This window comes from Mus pahari, chromosome 1 (genome assembly GCF_900095145.1).
Source record: "Mus pahari chromosome 1, PAHARI_EIJ_v1.1, whole genome shotgun sequence".
NCBI classification, from domain to species: domain Eukaryota; kingdom Metazoa; phylum Chordata; class Mammalia; order Rodentia; family Muridae; genus Mus; species Mus pahari.
The window spans coordinates 161,407,843-161,427,055 of NC_034590.1; the positions used below are offsets into that span (position 1 = coordinate 161,407,843).

Consider the following 19,213-nt stretch of genomic DNA (forward strand, 5'->3'; position numbering starts at 1 on the left):
TGTGTAGCCCTGGCTGTCCTGGAACTCACTTTGTAGACCAGGCTGGCCTCGAACTCAGAAATCCGCCTGCCTCTGCCTCCCAAGTGCTGGAATTAAAGGCGTTCGCCACCACTGCCCGGCCAGATTTTATTCTAAATGGCACTAAATGTATCTTCCTCGATGAACAAGGGGCTCTGTCACCTAGGTTGATGGGGCCATCAAAGAAATCACCATCTTTGCAATAGCCTTAAAATATTCTACATTATAAAGAGAATGAATTATGAATGATTATCCAGAATTAAAGAAGCATTTCAGTAGGTCCTCTTCTGTTTCTGTCCTGCCCATTGTTGCTGGTCTGTCCACTGTGTTCCTGCATGAGTGTTTGTGGTTCAGCTCAGTAGTGTAAAATGAGCAAGGGCCCTACCTAATTTGTCTTATATTCCCCTCATGGGCTGTACATTTAAAGGGATTATTGCCAAATGAGGTGTCGAAGATAGTACTGGAAGAATAAAATGATACCTCTGAAATGTATACAACTCCAAGTTACCAATGCAAGCAAACAAAACCAAAGCAAGCATTTTAAGGATTTTAGTCGACAGTTTAGATATATTTTTTTATAATGGCCAATAGAAATCAAATGGCTTGCATCAGACTTTGAGCTTTAGTAAATGGCCATCAAATACTTCTTACAATGAAATTCCATCGTGAAAATAGACGATACAGAGCACTAAGCCAGGCGCAGCAAGGTATACTTAATTCAGGCTCTTTTCAATATCAGACTTTTGCTCCCCTGCTTTCTTTCCTTATTCTGAGACACCGAACTCCAAAGAACATGGGTGTGATTTTTTTTTCTAACTGTCCATTCTCAATGCACAATTAAATATGCATTACTATATCAAGAATAAGGAATAAAAGTCGGGCGTGGTGGTGCACGCCTTTAATCCCAGCACTCGGGAGGCAGAGGCAGGCAGATTTCTGAGTTCGAGGCCAGCCTAGTCTACAGAGTGAGTTCCAGGACAGCAAGGACTACACAGAGAAACCCTGTCTTGAAAAACAAAACAAAATAAGGAATAAAAACAGAGAAAATGTTTTTCTCTAGATGCCTATGGAATAGAATGATGGAAGTCTCCACTAGCCAGGTGTTCATCTAGAGTAGTCTTGGAGACTGGCTCACAAATATAATTTTCTACAGGTTATGAATTATGCACCTGATTATTTTTATAAGTACAGTTTGTGGAGCACCTGACAAGTGCAGTTTCTCTGCTGGGTTCAGTGATGGTGACAACATCATGGCATTAAGAACCCACTCATCAAAAGTTAGTATGTGTTTGGAAGATGAGGATGAAGATAGTCATATTCACCATTGTCAGAAAGAAACTTAAAATAGATGAGTCGAGACATGGGAAGTGGGAATGGGGCAAAGGCTTCTGAGAAGATGTCATCCACATGCTGGCATAGACCTAAGCCTTAAAACACAAATAGACTTGGGTGTGTAGAACACTGAAGAAAGCGGGGGTGGGGGGGGTGAGGACCAGTGAGTATGTTATGCTTCATCCCAAACACTAGCATTTCTCGTCCAATCCAAAATGTTGCTTATTTATTCATGCCTTTCTAACTCTCTCAGTGACTCTGTAATATCTGAGCCTGTCTACTAAACATGGTTCTAAAACTTAAAAGCATTTGTTCAAGTTGTGACCTTGTCTCCACCTTCTTATCAACATTCCCTTAATTTCTCCCCTACTTGCACAAAATGCCAAATCTCTTCTTTCTGCAAAGAGACTTCCAGAAGCATGTCTGATGTAGGTAGACCCTCAAGAGAAACCAGACAGTTTCCAAGGAGCATAGGAAAGACTATGAGTAAAGTAAGCACTGTGTTCAAAGCTTGACTCAGCTTAGACTGAATTTCAAAAGAGAGCACCCAGAAGGGAATAGGCACTATACAGTTTCTAATGGCACCCAGTTCTCTGCCAAGGCTTATCTTATGCCCCCATAAAAGCAAATAGGGAACTGAATTTGAAAAACAAAACGAGGCTAATAAATTCCTGAAAGAAGACAGTTCATTTCCCAGGGAGTCTAAGCAAACCATGTTCTACGTCTCACCAGCAAGATCCTCTGGCTTGAACATTTTAAAAAGGAGGCTGATGAACATCTGCCGAGCAATTAATGGCAGCAGCAGTGTGCGGTAATGGTCCCTGGGAAGGTGTCAGTAGTACTGCTTAGAGAAACAGTGGTTTATTTTCCCTGTTTGTAAGGGGCATGGGAGGACGAGAATGGAACTGAAATTCCCTATCTGCACTAAACAGTGTCCCTCATCCATATATGAATATGTTCATTGCAATTTAGAAAACACCACTGTAATCCACCTAGCCTTCACCTAAAATGCCCTGTTTCAGTTACAGTGCCGTTTTTCCATGCATGAAAGGAGAATACTCTGTGGTCTCTTTGTTAGACATGCGGTCCCATGGACTGATGTTTAAATAACTATTTTTATTTTTCTAACTATAGAAGCTAGAGCTATGCCAGGATCAATTCCATGTAAGAAACTGTTGCTCCTCCTCATGATGGCTTAAAAGTCACATTCTTGACACAAGTTTTTTGTTGTTCATATTGTTATAAACATCTAGTGCAGATTGTATGTACCTAGGGATACAGCCAGTTCTACACACTTATGTAAGCAAATAGCACTTTGGGGTTCAGTTATTCTTTCAGTCTCGGTCCTTGTCTTCCTTCACAGAAACTGATGTGCCACATTAAGTCTACATCAAGATAGTTTTTGAGTCAGCCATGATAGAAACTTCATAATGCGTGGTACTAAAGCTTGCAATTCCACTAACAGAAGATATTGCTATTAAATCTAATAGGAACAAAAGTAAATAGCCATAATGATTGGAAGATAAAGATTTTTTTCTCTCTCTCTTGCTTGTCAAGTCATCCCAGTATAAGAACTCCTTCTTCCTGTCTGCAGTTCTATCTTTTCTCCTGTTGTCTTGGCAACCTTGAGTCTTACATATCTTTGGTACAGCTACCCATCTTTCAAATGCCAGTATAGTTATGTCGACGTCCAATGATACATTCTGCCAGTCTTTCTTCCCAGAACCCTGACTCCTGCTCCCAAACACCCTTCTGTGAATTAGCTGCAAGCATGAAATGGAGGAAATTCTCAAGCTTTTTCAACTTTGTATTGCCCCTGGCCATCTAGAGTTACTGCAGCTGAAAGAATTTCTCACATTTATCAAGAATGAAGCTTCCATGTGAGATATGGATCTACACAATCTTAGGATGCTCTTGCTGCATCAGTTTCTCATGATTAAGCCATGAGATACACCAGTCTCAGATATCTAATTACCAACTTTATAAGTTGATTTCAATTCTATACTAGTTCTCACAAGAAGAGCACTCACCAAATTCCTCCTTTTGATATTCTACTTATATTTGAGATAAGATCCCTACTACATAACCCAGGGTTGCCTTTGTCCTCCTGGCCACTTCTTGAACACTGATTCTGCAGCATGTCAAATTTACCAGAATAATATGAAACATATGTGAAGTGTAACATAATGAGGAAAACTGTGTAAAAATAAAAAGTGCAGGGTCAAAACATAGTTGTCCTTCAGAGTAGACAGACTGAGAAATATAACTAATTCTCTGTTTAGCATGCCTTGGGATATTTTCCCCACTCCAATAGAGTCTCCAAGTACATGGAACAGAGGGAGTTTTCTGAGAAACAAAGCACATTACAACATAATTTACAATTTGCTGTCTAAATTCATTCAGAAGCTGAATGTGATCTAAAGCAAATTTAGAATGAGGAGAGATGAAACATATGCCTTCAAATGCAGGATTCTGTACAGGATATCGGGTTCTACAATATTCAGCCTCTAAATTCGAACATGAGCAAGTATCTCTATGTACTCTGAGAGAGGATGATGTGGTAGTATGTCTCCTAAGCAAGCCTCACTAATGAATTAAGTGTATTTCACATCTCCTTTCCAAGGCTTTTTTTATGGCTTCTCCGACCCCACTAAAGTACAGATGGCTCACACAGCATGGTCCGTGCTCTACCTTCATTCCCTATGTTCATTAACAATTGCATCTGAACACTTAGTTAATACAACAGTGGGAGAAGAACAGGAGTCAGTGACAATACACTTAGCAGGCTTCCATACCTGGGAACCTCCTGGCATCACCAAGAAGCTGAAAAATGGAGATGGAAACCTCTGGTCTCCATCCTCACTCATTTGACTCCCTTGGCATCCCCAAGGACTTTCCCCGGTTTTTGGAATAGCTTACGAGCTTCATCCTATCTGTCTTTTAAGAACCACCCCAAATATTATCTCCTTTATAAAATACTCAATATAATTTGGAACAAATAGAATTAATCTCTGCCTTTGATTTCTTAAATTACTTCAACTGATAATAATACAAGGAAAGAAAACAGGAAAAGGGGCAACTTTCATATACCATGCATTCATCTAAATTCGTCTAAATTCATCCAAATTAATCCAATTTTCACACAATCCGAATGACTTAAATCCCCTCACCAACTCTATAGCACAGAATATTTAAGTATGTTTTCTGCTGTGCATATTGAATTCTAGCAAAACTATGGAAAATAAAGATCTGGGTGTACAAAATAAAACCCAAAATAAAAATGTAAAATTTTAAATGTTTATATAGAATATTAACTCTCTCCATAAATGCTCATATGCTGGTTTATTAAGAGACCTCCTCCAACTTCCTACACCTTGGCTCTATTGTATAGGATATCTCTACCCAAAGCCACCCCCATACTTTCCTACACTAAACAAGATCACAACTCGTATCATTATATCAACAATTTCTTGTTGGCATTTGTTCTTCCTGAAGTTGCTGCTCTGTCCAAACAAATAATTGATAAGTATTGTTTATTGAATATATTATTGGCATACATAGGGATATCTATTTATAAATGCTTAAATTACTTGTTTTTATTAAAAGCCTGCTCTATAGTTAAAATAAGGATCCTCTGCCTACTTTTCATTAGAGTCAGAAAAATCAATAACATTTATTTATAAAATTGGGACCAAATCAAGGTTGACTTTATATGGCTCCTAAATATCTACTTCAACTGTACTACAATAGCCTGGCACATAAATAAATCAAATTCTTTGTGCTATGAATGATTTGAAAGCAAAGCTTTATAGAAAGATTTGGAAAATGTTACCTGTAAGGTTAATGCTCTTTTCACGAGGTATTTTGAGACAAAGTATGCTATCACCTGGGAGCATGCCCTATGTGATTTATTGAACTGTTTTCCAGGGACTAAGTAGAAGCAATATCTTATTCTCATGCTGAACTTGATTCCCATTAGGGAAGAGCCATCGATCAAGAAAACCTTCAGGAGTTATGTCCAATGTATAACTACCATCGACCCTTGATTTTAAGGAACATGGTTCTCCTCCAGTCCAGTTGTTGACAAGAACCCCCAACACGAAAACTGACCTGCTGTCAGGTGAGCTGCGTGGACAAGAACTTGGACCCCAGGCTTCAGCTCGAAGTGCACCAAGTTTTGGTTGAGTTTGTGGATTAGAACTTCAGATATCTGAAAGAAGTGTTACAGTTAGTGTCACCAAAATCATCTTGATGCCTATGAACAGCTACTCTAAGAAATATTTTGAATGTTCACCAAGTCTTGCTAACATTATAAAGCAAATGACAGAAAGAGGGGGTCTGTTTTATATATAGGAGCTGAATAGTAGGATCTTGGCATAGTCCAAATATTATGGTGTGATTGACTTTGCTTCCTTCATCTTCTCCTAACCATCTCTATGGCATCTACTGGTAAGAACTTTATGACTGCTGGATAATAAAAGTTGTCAATAGCTTAATAAACAATATAGCTAAAGACAATGCAGCCACCATTTATGCAATGAATCAGTTAATCTTTGTTTCTGCAAATAGATGTTTGCTGAACCACTTCTGAGACTGGTACATGTTGATAAGAAACAAGAAATTCTAGACTATAGACTATTCAACCTGAGCAAAGAGTTTGAGTATAAATTACATAAGCAAGGTATTACAAATAGGGTAAAAGCCCTTTCTTTTGTTTAGCATAAAAATTTATTATGCCTTGCTAACAGATTTTGAGGAATTTCTGAAAGGCTCTGAGGGATAATCTTACTACTTATTTTCATCTGCTATCCTTGCCTTGTTTTCAATATACTATTTTAAGCATCAAGTTCATATTTTATTTAATATGCTATTAAGTCTAATTAGATGGATGCCAGCTGTTATTCTTCTAGTTAGATTCTTCTGCTTTCCCTTTTTTATTTGGTGTTTCATCTCCTCTAGTAAGTTGCCAAAATGGCACTGTTGAACCTTAATAATTAAGCAGGACCTGATGGCTTAGTTTGCAGTCCATTATAGAAGTCCCTACTTGACAATGGAACTGCAGTGCTCTGCACATAAACTTCTCTGCTGAACAAGGGGAGGGAGAGATGATCCCCCATGCCCTGGGACTTGGAGCACCTGTGGTCTTACTCTCAAACATTGCCATTGTGAAACCAGGAAGAAAAGTAATTCTATGTTAAAATTACGCTGAATACAACTTTTTCCTTCCGAGAAGATACTCCTGTTTTATGGGCATGGGAAATTTTTCTCAAACCTCCAGGTTTAAAGAACGATGGATTTCCAAGGTATTTCACCAAAGGTGTTTTCTCTGTAATCTCTGATTACTATTCAATTAGTAGAGTATTGATATGAAATAAACACTGGATGTTTAGTAAATGTCTATCGCCATGGTTTTGGCTTTGAAACTTAGAAATGCATGCAAACTGTTAACGTACATGTACATGAAAACATACAAACACAGGCAAATGCAGACATACAATGAGATTAAAAAAAAAAAAAACCTCTAGTCCAAACCTGAAAGACATCTCAGAAGTAATTAATTAACTGAGCTGTTTCACAAAGGCTATCAGAAACATAAACTAGAATTATATATCAATAGTGGAAGGACTTCCCACTTTCATTCCAGTGGAGTGATATCAGAGCTTATTACTGAAAATGATTATACTCAAGTGAGACATATAAATAACTATATCAGAAAATATAATTTATCAGAACAACATAACTTTTAATTTATTATCTCCAGGAGAGTCCCTTGTGAAAATAATTAACTTCTTAGATGTGCGTTGGTTTTTATCATTACTTCATTGGCTTTGTCTGTGTCATTTACAAAACTAAGCCAGGTATGCAAAATTAATTTAGTAACAGAACGTGTTTCATGTTATTTAACTTGCATCAAAAGACATTTGATAAAGGATATATACTCTGTGGGGAAGAATTATGCATAAGCAGCGAAAGCAGATGTAATTTACATTACATACAAGAATAACCTCAATTAGAACTAGGCATTTTGTGAGTAAGATAAATTAGAAGTATACAGTTCACAAATTTCAACAATACTTTAAACCTCTTGCCAGGATAATTACAAAACTATTTACTCTGTATTGTCTTCATTAGATCCTGAGATTTTATTTATATATTTACATACATGATGAACGCATTGAACACTTTATTTTTGTAAAGCTGCATGTGTCTAGGTATTTTTCCTTATGCGTTGATGCTGGCATCCCCATGGAAGAGCATAGAGCTCGAGGGACATATCCAAGTTTACCCAGTTAATATTTGAGGAGTTGAGACTAGACTTCAGCTTTGTTTGACTCCTAATCCTAGTTCAGCACTACTAAAAAAAAAAAATAGATTTCTCAAATCATTTTACTGAGATGGGGAAAGAAAGATGTTTAGTTATATCTTTTGTTGAGTGGGTTTATTATATAAAAATGGTGCAGTATTTAATTCATTACCCTGTTATTCCTAATACATCTGTAACTCAAACAAACTAAAATATACTGTCCCCAAGGCCACCGAGCAATGCAGGCCACGGGAACAGGCATTTCCTAACACGTTCCTTATGAATGTGTTCATTCCACCAATCTGTACAAATTGTAATATTTGAAAGTTTGGACAACAAGATTACGATGAAGTGTGAATCTACAGGAGGCATAGCAAGATCCTAAATGAGAAGAAAAAGCAGTTGCCTGAGAAAGACTCAAGTGAAATAATACGTGATCACTCAGAGATGGGATTGCTGAAGCGAGATGAATTTCCTTCTCTTGCTCTCCAGTGAAGTGTGTCTCCTAAGTGAAGTTCATTTTTAAATCATGCTGTCATTCTCTTCTGCCACTTTTCCACACAGCCCATTTCCTATTCTACTTCAGCTAAACAATCATGGCTCAAGAAACAGTCTATTATTCTTGGTTTTTGCCTGTTTGGTAGGATATGTCTATGATGCAGATGAAGTTCACACTTCATTTAAATGGCTAGTTGAAAAGGCAATGGAAACTCAATACAGGAACTAGAAAGGATGGGGGGGGGGAGCCTTACTGTAGGAAAAACAGCAGTTCAACTCTCCTTCTTATTTTTTATCCCAAAATATGAAGATCAAATGGAACAATCAGAATCAACTCAGCTAGAATAAAGTAACAATGGGAATTTCTCATCTGAACAACTGAGGCATTTTTTTTTTCTCATGCACGGTATTGACCACAGGTGGGTAGGTGCTTCCTACCACAGAGGGAAACAAACTGGAACAGACACCATTTTAAATGTTTCCACTATAGCAGAGGAGAAAAGTATGGTCTAGTTGATACAAACCCTGACAAGTTGGGGTACTAGCAAATAGAAATCCAAATGCCCACTAGGTGGGGCAGATGTTCATATCAAAGGACAGTACTAATGTTCTAACTCCAGAAGCCCAGGGTTCAATATGAAAGCACAAACACTAAAGACCATGACAACATGTCGCCACTGAAGTAAAATATTATTCCCACAGTAATGTACAGCAAGGAAAGCAGCTTAGATGATGCACAAGGTAATAAATTCAAAGTAGCAGGGATAATCCTACTCAAGGAACTTGAGGAGAATGGGAATCAATTCCAGGATCAAGACAAAGGTAACATGTGTGTTCTTGGATGGGATAGGGAAAACAAATCAACACTTTATTTTATTTAAATAATATCTCTATTTATAATTTGAAAATTCCATATATGTGAACAATGAATTTTGGTGAATCCATTCTAATACCCCCACCCAAACTCTTCCCTCCCCTAGCATGTCCCACTCCCAACTTCATGCATTTGTTTCTGAATCGTTATCTTTACTCTTTCCTTAAATGTCCCTTTTGTTCTACTCCAATGACTGACATTTTTATTCCTGTCATGTGAGTGTATTTTCCCCCAAATAATTGTATTAAAATTAGTCTAGATGTTGAATATGTTCCTGGAATGGTGACCATCACTGGTGAGAACCAAACATTGGTAGCCTTCATTCTTTTGGGCACATAGGATTATAACTATGATTTTCTACTGTCTAGGCAGAGTTTCAGCACTTATTTAAGATAATGACTTGAGAGAAGGAGTGTTGTGTGTCCTTTCCAACCTGAAGGGTTCGAGTGTTTGCAAGTTCTCTCTTAGGGCTACTAAGTGTGGATTTGAGAATTGATTATCAAGTATCCTAACTTAGTCAGGGTTAGGTGCAGCTGCAGAAGACAGGAATGAATCCCTCACAGAGCTAACCGGTTCCCAGCGCAGATCCTCAGAAATCTATGGAAACATATATAGTCCTGTGTGACCCTCATGTTCAGGTGCTATGGTCATAGCACAGATGTGTGGTGCTCCTTCACACATTTTTTGAAATTCCCAAATAGCAAATACTTTGGTAAATTTATCAATACAAGTCTGTCCTGGTCCAAAATAGTAACACTTGTACTTTTTATTTTTGTTTGATATTATAATATAATTATGATATTTCACCTTTCCCATTCTTCCTTCTTCCAAATCCTCTCTTTAATCTGTTATGCTCTTTTTTCATTGTCATGTACACACACACACACACACACACACACACACACACACACACACACACACACATATTCCTAAATATGACCTACTCAGTTTGTATAATGTTACTTGTATACATAATTTCAGGACTGAGCATTTAGCTTTGCATAACTAATTGGCATACTCTTCTAATAATGCCATTTAAGGAGTTTGAAAGGCTATAAGTATAACTCCATCTTTCTCCAAAAAGGCATTGAAACTTCTTAGAGCATGGTGGTCTTCACACATGGCATATTCATGCCTGTCACCCCTGAGAACTCAGAGAGAAGCAAGGGCCAAGAGGGCAGAACTTGGGCCAGACTTGAGCAACTAGTCTTGGGATAGCAGGGTGTGATCATCTTGATGGGGCCACCCAGGGCAAGAGAGCCTTCTCTCAGTCTCTGGAGGTCTGAAAGCAAGGCTGTTGGAGCTCTCCCAGATAGAGCGCACTTGATTAACTCGATGGTGGCATCCTGATAAGGGGGTCAAGTCCTTCTCACTGGGAAGAATTCTCAATTTATTTCACAGACAAGATAGTGCCCTTCAATTAGCATTTCTGTTCCCTCAGGCATGCTCTCCTAAGTGGCTCAAAAAGACAGCCAGGCACCCTTACTGTGGACTTTCCCTACCACTCTTCAAGGACCACTGGACAGAATCCATTCTTTTATACTCCCGGGTGTTCTTTACAACTTCTTTATAAGGAAGGGACCAGAACATGAGGAAAGCAGCTATGATCAGCATTCCAGAGCTCAGCTCTCTCCTGATGGGTTTGTTTCTGCTGCTTAGATCCTTTGTGTTTGTCTTAAAAGTCTGTATAACCTTTTGCATATTTGTTGTGGTAGCATGGGGAATCTGCTTTAGCTTTCTCAGCGTTTCTTCTTCCTTTACATTTTTCTAGGAAGAACTTCGTCCTCTGCTTCTGCAATTATTGAATAGTTTGTGATGGGCTACTCTAACCCTCTGATCCACCAGGAGTGAAAACATCTGAAATGTAGGCAGCAATGCTCTGTCTGCATAACTGTAAGGATGGAGAGATGTCTCCTCACTTGACCTGCACTGGACCCAAAACAACTTTAAACCTAGAGCTCCTGGTGGAACCGGCATAGGCTTTGGAGTGGAGTGAGACTCAAGTTCACTAGAAGCCAGGGCTTGCTGTAGCCACCCATGCTTTCCGATGGGCAGGCTCCATTCCTACCCAAGCTTCTCATGTGGTTGCAGGGAGAGCAGAAGGAGAGGGGAAAGAGGACGTAATTTGGTGACACTTGGGAATGCTTCTGAATTTATCCTTGCCTGAACTGTATCTCTGGATTTTTTTCATTAAATGAGTTCCAAAACTCACTCCTACCATTCCCTCGGTTATTTAACTGACCAAGTCAGAGAGAAACATCAACAGACTGAACACTACAGGTTACCAGGGAACTGCCTATTTCATGGAATCTCAGGACGTATCTTGGCCTTTTATGGCAATTTCATCATTGCATTTTTTTTTCAACCAGAGAAATAATGCTCTCCACAACTAAGACATTAATTTATCATGGGTTCTATGTGGACACTGGATTTACTTTGATTGGAACCTTGGACAGGCTACAATATAATCAGTTTCCCTAATCATGTTACAACCTCTAGCATGCTACCTTCCTTCCCACTGAGATGACAGGAGTCCCTTTTCTGCTCTAAACCATTACTGATTCTAGCCACATTGTCACCACACAATCGTCCATTTCTTTACCATCCCTATTTGTCTACTTTCTGAAAGTCTATTCATGAACCATCTTACTTCCTCCGCATCAGCATTTCTTCTTCCAAAAAATGTCTTCCACTAACTACTCCAGTCTTAGTTTCCTTATTTCCACATCTTTTTCTATCATAAAACACCTGTAAATATAACTGTTACAGATTTATTAAACATCTACTGTCTATGTCAAATGCTTTTTTATGTTATTTCTTTAATTGACAAAGGTACCTATAGGATCATGGTGACTTTAGTTGAACTCTTTAACGTTTTGTCTTTGATTGCTTTCTCTCTATGATAAAACCATAATAGCAGTGACAAAGCTAGAAATGTGGCTTAGATCTCTGAACCTGAGATCTCTCCACTAAAATGTAGACCTCACTCAATGTTTACCACATTCTAAGTCACCTTGCCTCAGCTCTCAGACTAAACTGTGTACTGATTCTTATGTCGGGGTTGATAGTAGCCACCAGTCCTCCCAGAGATATTGTGGTGGCTAGATTGCTTATGGGTGGATGAAGTTTGAAGTGTCTTCTGGGAACCTCACCTGCTCCAGGTCCTCAGGCGACCTTTTGTTTTCTCTGGTTCCATCTTGATAGGGCAAAACAAAGAGCTCTGCAGCAGTGGGTAAGCCAGGTAACACTGCCACCAGGATATGCTGGCTGGGAATCCCTGTGGCCTGGGAGGGAGATAAAGAGACTAGGTGAGTCCCGTGGAGAAAGATGGCAGATGGAGAGTCAGGTGGAAGGCACCAGTCAATGCGAAAATCACACAGGAGTGTGAGGAGTGGTGGCATAGGAGCAGAGACCTGGGTACTACAGGGATGAGGGGATAGAAATGGTGTCCTTGGCTCACAAGTGACTACTGAGGAATAAGCCACATCACTCTGTTACTTCTCCAGAAAGCTTAGGGAGCTGTCCTTGCATTGTAAGTTCCAAGGCATGAGAATCATGTCATTCCACTCAGGTGGCTTTGTCACCTATTGCTCATGAGATTCTAGGAGAGTTATCCTGGCTGCTTCTTCTACACAATGAGGGCACTAATTACATTCTCTTGGGACTGGGAAGGAATAAAGATTTTTTCTTTTAAACAAGACACAGAAATATAGCTAGGCACTGTGCACTATGTACTCTTGCATCTGTGTGCTCACAGATGTGGGTCTGGACCTGGGCTTCTCTTACTAATTATACTAACCATTGAAGATGTTTAGACAGAGTACTCTTTGCTTATTATGCAGTCACTGATTTTTCCCTTACTCATGCCCACGTCATGAACTCAGCTGCATGACTACCGCAGATCTCCATGTCCTTCTTGAAGCAGAATCAGCTTCATAGCGGAGCAAGGGCCACGTGTTTCTGGCAGCTATACTCACCCACTAATGAGGACAGGCATGCATATATATGGATCACAAATGTTAAGATACTAAATTGATTAGCCACACTTTTGGGGGACTCCAGCTCCATCTTCTCCTTCCTTTGCTAAGGGTCTGTTTTCCATGAAGCTATGCAAGGACGGAGAGGAACCGTGTCTGGTGGAGAGAAGGTACTGTTGGTACTCACTTCCACCAGAGACTTTTTGATGACTCGGCTGATGTCCCTCCTCCACTCCGGGATGTCAGGGTTGTAGTCATCCAAGTTTGGAGAAAAGGCCAAGCGAAGAGACCGGAATTCCTCTGTGGATGTAGCATTACGTTTATTAACACAAGTTTAATAGCTCCCCCAATGCAATCTAAACATTATTTTTCATGCAAATGCTTGCACACTCACCAGAGTGACCCTTCTAGAAGGCAAACACACTATCCTGCCCCTGTTAGCTCTTCCTTTGCGAAACAGAAGCCACAGACTCTGGCCCATACTCAGTTCTTCAGCCTTTGCCCATTATCTCCAGGCTTTGAAATCCTGGATATTAAGTGATAGGAGACATTTTTCCTAACTATTCTTCCTCACCATTGACGTTTTAATTACATTTTCATGATACCACTAATGTGCATATGCCTTTATCATTTTATGAATATCTAGTAAGTATAATATTATATACTTTTATTTGATAAAATTATTCTACTGTTAGCAGTGTTTTGCTCATGTTTCATAGAATGGCATTTTACATTCCTAACATCAGGGATAATTTAGGTTCTTCTGTAGTCCCTGAGTTAGTCTTGATTCTCCAGGAAGCTGTATGGTGATTCAACTAGCAATAATCTTACAGAGGAGTTTTCTGGGAGGAAATGGAGAGATGCTCAGAGGATGCATTAAATACATTTAGACCAAGGCATGCAGGACAACAATCAGCTGGAAGAGGAATCAAGAAAGGGGGCAGCTTTAGAAGTCACTACCGCTGTGTCTTTAGCTGGCATCTGTCCCCAGAAGGTGAAGCTAAGACCCTAGGTTGGCACCAGCTTAAGATCACAGTGTCAGGGTGTATCTTTATGTCCTCAACACCTCTACCTCACAATGTTTGGCACACAGAACTTGAAGATCATAGTACCTTCTCCCCAAATATGCCAGGTGCTGCACACTGTACTTAGAATAAAGGCATTTTCTTATGACAGTCTTTTTCATCTCATACTACATGGTATAGCCTCCTTCTGCTCCCTCCTGTTCTGCAGTGTTTCCTGGCTGCACACCTTGTTCTGATGGGCCCTGTCCTTCCTATTGCTCCTCCACCATGCCTCCACTTTCCATAGTTGATGCTTCTACTTCCCCCATACCACAGCACTCCTGGCTCTTTCCCTCAGACTCGTATTGCAGAGGCTGTTCTAACCACGCAACCAGATAGAATATCCCACTAGCTGACTCCGTCATCATCATCAGGCACATCCTGTCTTCTTTATATTTACTGGATATTACATATATGTATATCATTCATCAATACATACATATATATTAACATCTGTGAGGATAGAGGCTCTGTGCTCTTGGCCTTGGGATGGTACTTAGCAGCTGTAGGTTTCTAAGGGCCATGTCTGTAGCATGTAATGTGTAGTTATTTATTCAGTGTGAAAATGACTTCATCTCCATGCAGGCTTCGTTATGTATGCATTTACTTATTTGACAATCAATTCTTGCTTCCAGCATGTCCTTGTGCTTCAGTGGTGGCTAAGTGACAACAACGAAGCCAATTATATATCTCGCCAACATAAAAGCCCATACTTGTACATAGCTTAACAATGCTACCAAGTCATCAAAACCACATGCTTTGAGGACTTGTAGATGAGAAACTGTGTACTTATGACAGGGGCTTTGCTCCAGAGACACATTTTCTGAGTTACAGGTCAGCCCTGGGAACATCCCCAAGTCCTTTCTGGTGCAGAACAATTATAAGCATATAAATTAGCCGTGTGATAAATGGCGGGACCCAAGAGTCTCCTGCTGAGCGCTAAGTTGCTGTCAAGGCAGAGGCTTGTGTCATTCTCACTTTCTCCTTACTTCTCCCATCAAGGGGCAGTGGTGTCATACATAAGGAAGAGTGACTAGCCTAGTGAGAGGACACAAATGATGTGGCTTCCTCATTACCATTTAATGTGTGAGCCTGCATGAGGTAAAGATAGAATGTCCTAGAAACGTTCTTCCTAAGTATTTATGTAGTAAGGTTGGAAAAGAAAAAAAAATGTCAATTAAATGGCTTTTTTTTTTTTTTTTCAATTCTTAAAGGAGATGAATTCGGCACGCTGGCCATTTTATATAGGCAGACCTGAGCCTGGAGCCTATGAAGAGAAAGGAGACAAGCTAACTGTCCATCTTCTCAGTCTGCTTGGTGCCCTTGGGGAAACAGCTTTTCTCCATCACTCCCCAACAGTTTGCCTCCTGCCGTCTGGCATTTTTTCTCCCCTATTTTACTAGTTCTATGCAGGCATGTTATGGGTGGGTGCAGTTACTGGCCTCTCTTTTCTCAGGGTACTCTAGAAAACTTGCAGCTGTTGACTAGACCTCCATCCCTTAAAGAGGTAAAGCCCAGACAACTTAAAAATGTGATTGCCAAGGACCATGGGTGAGATATTCCTTTGACAGCCATAACCGACAAAAGCATCTTCTGTGGGAAGATGGAGACTAACTTCCCTAGGGGACAGTAATTGCTTCAGGTGGTTTAACCACACTCATGACCCCACAGGTCACTATGGCTCTCCAACACTCTTCTGCCAGCTAACTGGAGGACTTAAAAATCCACTCTTTCTTTTTTATCAGTTGAGTTCAAAGCTTCCTATTCAACTCTGGCCAGTGAAATTTTTATTTAATAAGTCATAATTCATTACACGCTTCAAATCACAGAGCGTATGTGATCATTCTGTGATATGACATTTGCCTCATAGGTCAGACATTCCAGGTTCAATCCCAGAATTGCCCAAACAAACAAAACATTTCAAACCATGCGTGTGACTCTCTGGATAATTCATCTGACTGAAAATGAATGAGAATAGTTACAGCAGACCATCTGTGCTATTAACACTTTTAATGAAGAAAGAGATGATCGCCCACTCTATGTAGAGTGACCACTTTTAGAAGATGCCCTTAAAGAGACTTGAGCGTGAGATTACCAAGTATAACAAGGAGAAAGCTGGTGTGGAAACGGCCCTTCTGGACACAGGATGCTTAGGCCCTGCTTGTTCATTATACTTATGCCATGTTTTGTCATTTGTAAAGCAGTGATAATTATAAATCTCTCTCTCTCTCTCTCTCTCTCTCTCTCTCTCTCTCTCTCTCTCTCTCTCTCTCTCAGATCTGTTTTCAGGATTTAATAAGGCAGTTCATATATCTCAAGTGCTTGGGGACAGCTGCTGGTGATTAAAATGGTCTTCATTAATGTTAGTCTGTGTCACTGTCACCGTTGTTATTAATGGAACTGTCACGAAGCAGCAGAATGATTTTAAAGCCAGTCATTTCCCATGTGTGGCCACAATTTCCTTGCAGTAAGTGACGGTTTGGCTGAGAATAACACAGAGACCTCCTAGATTTATGATAGTCTCTGTGATTCACAGAAGAAGGCCATATACACACCTGACCAAAGGGACATGGCTCAGTGCCCACTATGTGACATTCACACCGGAGAGGAATCCATCCAGAAGAATCCATCTACGGGCAATGACCTGAGTCGAGTGATATAGGGTCTTGTGGTTTGGATGTCTAATGTCTCACAAATTTTCATGGTCTTCAACTGGTAGCATTGTTTGTAGACACCATGAAACACCGAGGAAGAGGACGCTTGCTGAAGGAGATACATGACTGTATGTGGGTTTGGGGTGTTATAGACTGGCCTTACTTCCTGTGCTCTTGGCTCTGCTTCCTGAATACGGATGTGAGATTATCGGGCACCTTCCCCACTGCTGTCATTTCTTACCTGCCATGCACTCTATGCCTCTGGAAATGTGAACCAAAAAAAATAAACCTGTTTTTGTTTGAGTATTGGCCACAGAAACAGAAAGAAAAAAGTAATGCAGAGGGGACAGGGGTCCCCAGGGCCAAGCCGGGCTGGCTTTGACGCCCTTAATTGCTGGGTATCCGACAGGGGTCCCAGGGCCAAGCCGGGCTGGCTTTGAAGCCCTTAATTGCTGGGTACAGTGAGAATCTGCACGCTCACTTTCCATTTGCTAGGGTTTTACTGAAGATTAAACACAATGCCAACACACAGAAACAAGCGAAGTAAAGAAGCTGAATCAACGGCCCCCTCTCTACTATGCATGTCAGGCTGTAGCCCTCTGGGTGGGAGGTCTTTCACATCCAGGCTGACTTCTGCTTGCTGTCTGAGCTGACCAAACCTCTTCAGACTGGAGGGAGAAGCTAAACTAAAAGATGCAACGCTGTTTCTAGAACAGTAGCCTTAGGCCTTTTTGTCTTCAGACAAGTTTAAAGTTGCGCACAAATTGTTCTTCGGTTTTGAAGGTCAAGTTGGCCCAACAAAGAATTGAAAAAAAGAGGCTTATGTCCTAAAGGACAATCTAGACCTCCATTATATTATTTGGACTCAATTAATTGATTTCAGAACTGGCTTAAATTGATATTTTAAAACAAAGAATCCAATTTTTTTCTCTCTCCCCCTTTCTTTCAGGTACCACATTCTTTCTCCTTCAGTAGCACATACATCCTTTATCTAGTTTTAAAATCTTATTTTTTAAATTTTAATTTCCCATGATGCATATGTACCACTTCCATATTGAAAATAAACATCTCTGTCTTTACCATCTGCTGGTAATACTTAGTTCATATCCAACTGATTAGTTTTTGGTATAGAAAAAAAGTATTACCAAAGTGGGATCAATCTGTAAAACCTGCTTCTGTATCTCATTTTCAAGCAATAGTCCTACCTTAATATTTCAGTAAATTTCATCTCATCTAATACTTGAAATATGTTCTATTTCCCCAGGCATCACAAAACTGCATTGTGTGTCTATTTCTCTCCCTAACATCTAGTCCACTCCTGGCCTCTGCTGTCTGTAAAATCTCTGTTGCTTTTAGTTTAGTGGAGGATTTGCTATTGTTAATGGTGCGGAAATTTTTTTCTTTTGTTGTTTTAAGTACAGATTTGCAAAAGAGGTTTTAAAAGTACTTGGATAATGGAAAGGTTTTCTTAAAAATGGAATTTAAAAGCAAAGTCTCTCTGAATTAGATATTTTTTTCTCTAATAAATGGTTTTAACTACTCAAGTACCAGAAAAGAAATCCTAACTATAATGAGTTAGCCTGACCCATGATGAAGCCTTGTCCAGTCTACCCAAGGAGACTGAGCTAAGAGTCTCCCTTTAGGCACGAGAAGCATCCATGGTACCATGACCACTGCTTGGCTAGTGAATAGCACTCTCTAAAGGAGAGCCTCAGACCATTCTAGCTCTTTTTCAGGTACCGCCATCTTTCATCCTAGAAAGTCATTAGCATCATAGGGCCAAGGACATTATTTGAGGATGAGGACAAAAGCACATCAGGGATGTGATGACTGGCACTCACCGTATACCGCAATGGTCTTTGTGTCTTGCAGTATGGCGTTCCCAGCAGACACTTGGACTGTGATAGTATTCATGCCTTCAGAAGTAAACTTGAACGATATGCTTCCCTCCAAGGTGATCAGGGGCTAAGAGAGACAAGGACATAGAAAGAAGGGAAAGTCAGGATTATTGTCAAAGGACCCCTGTCTTTGAGTATCACCACATTTCCCATGATCTGAATGGAGGCAGGCTCATCCAAGTGTGCCACTATAAACTGTGTAACTGATTTCCCTGCACCAGCAGTCCAAATGGAAGCGAGAGAGAGAGAGAGAGAGAGAGAGAGAGAGAGAGAGAGAGAGAGAGAGAGAGATACTTGCATTGTCTCCTACCCAGCAGAAGTTTTAATCCAATGAATCATGTGGAAAAATGAAGAAAAGAAGCTTCAAATGTGTCAACATACACTGAGAATTTCTTTCTTTCTTTTTTTTTTTTGAAGTCATAAAACAAGGCTTTAAAAGATGCATTGTAGTAAGTAACAAGACAGGTGCATTAAAGCAAATTAGGAAATTTTCTGCTGTAGGGCTCAGATGCTATTTGACAACATTTTGGGGGTTTGTTGAATCTGGTCATCTCATTTCTGACTTGTAAAACGATACACTATGTTCTTTTTTTT

General features: G+C 40.0%; 1 protein-coding gene across 5 annotated transcripts in view; it reads right to left on the reverse strand.

Moving 5' to 3' along the window:
• Positions 1–19,213, reverse strand: part of Sorcs1 (sortilin related VPS10 domain containing receptor 1) — a 501,662-nt gene that overhangs the window by 14,931 nt on the left and 467,518 nt on the right. For all 5 annotated transcript variants that reach the window (XM_021205280.2, XM_021205273.2, XM_029537410.1 and 2 more), the window contains exons 21-24: positions 18,563–18,686; positions 13,191–13,303; positions 12,179–12,310; positions 5,461–5,560 (exon numbers count right to left, since the gene is read on the reverse strand). In XM_021205280.2, the coding sequence (XP_021060939.1) occupies positions 5,461–5,560; positions 12,179–12,310; positions 13,191–13,303; positions 18,563–18,686 (469 nt within the window). The remainder of the gene's footprint in view (positions 1–5,460; positions 5,561–12,178; positions 12,311–13,190; positions 13,304–18,562; positions 18,687–19,213) is intronic.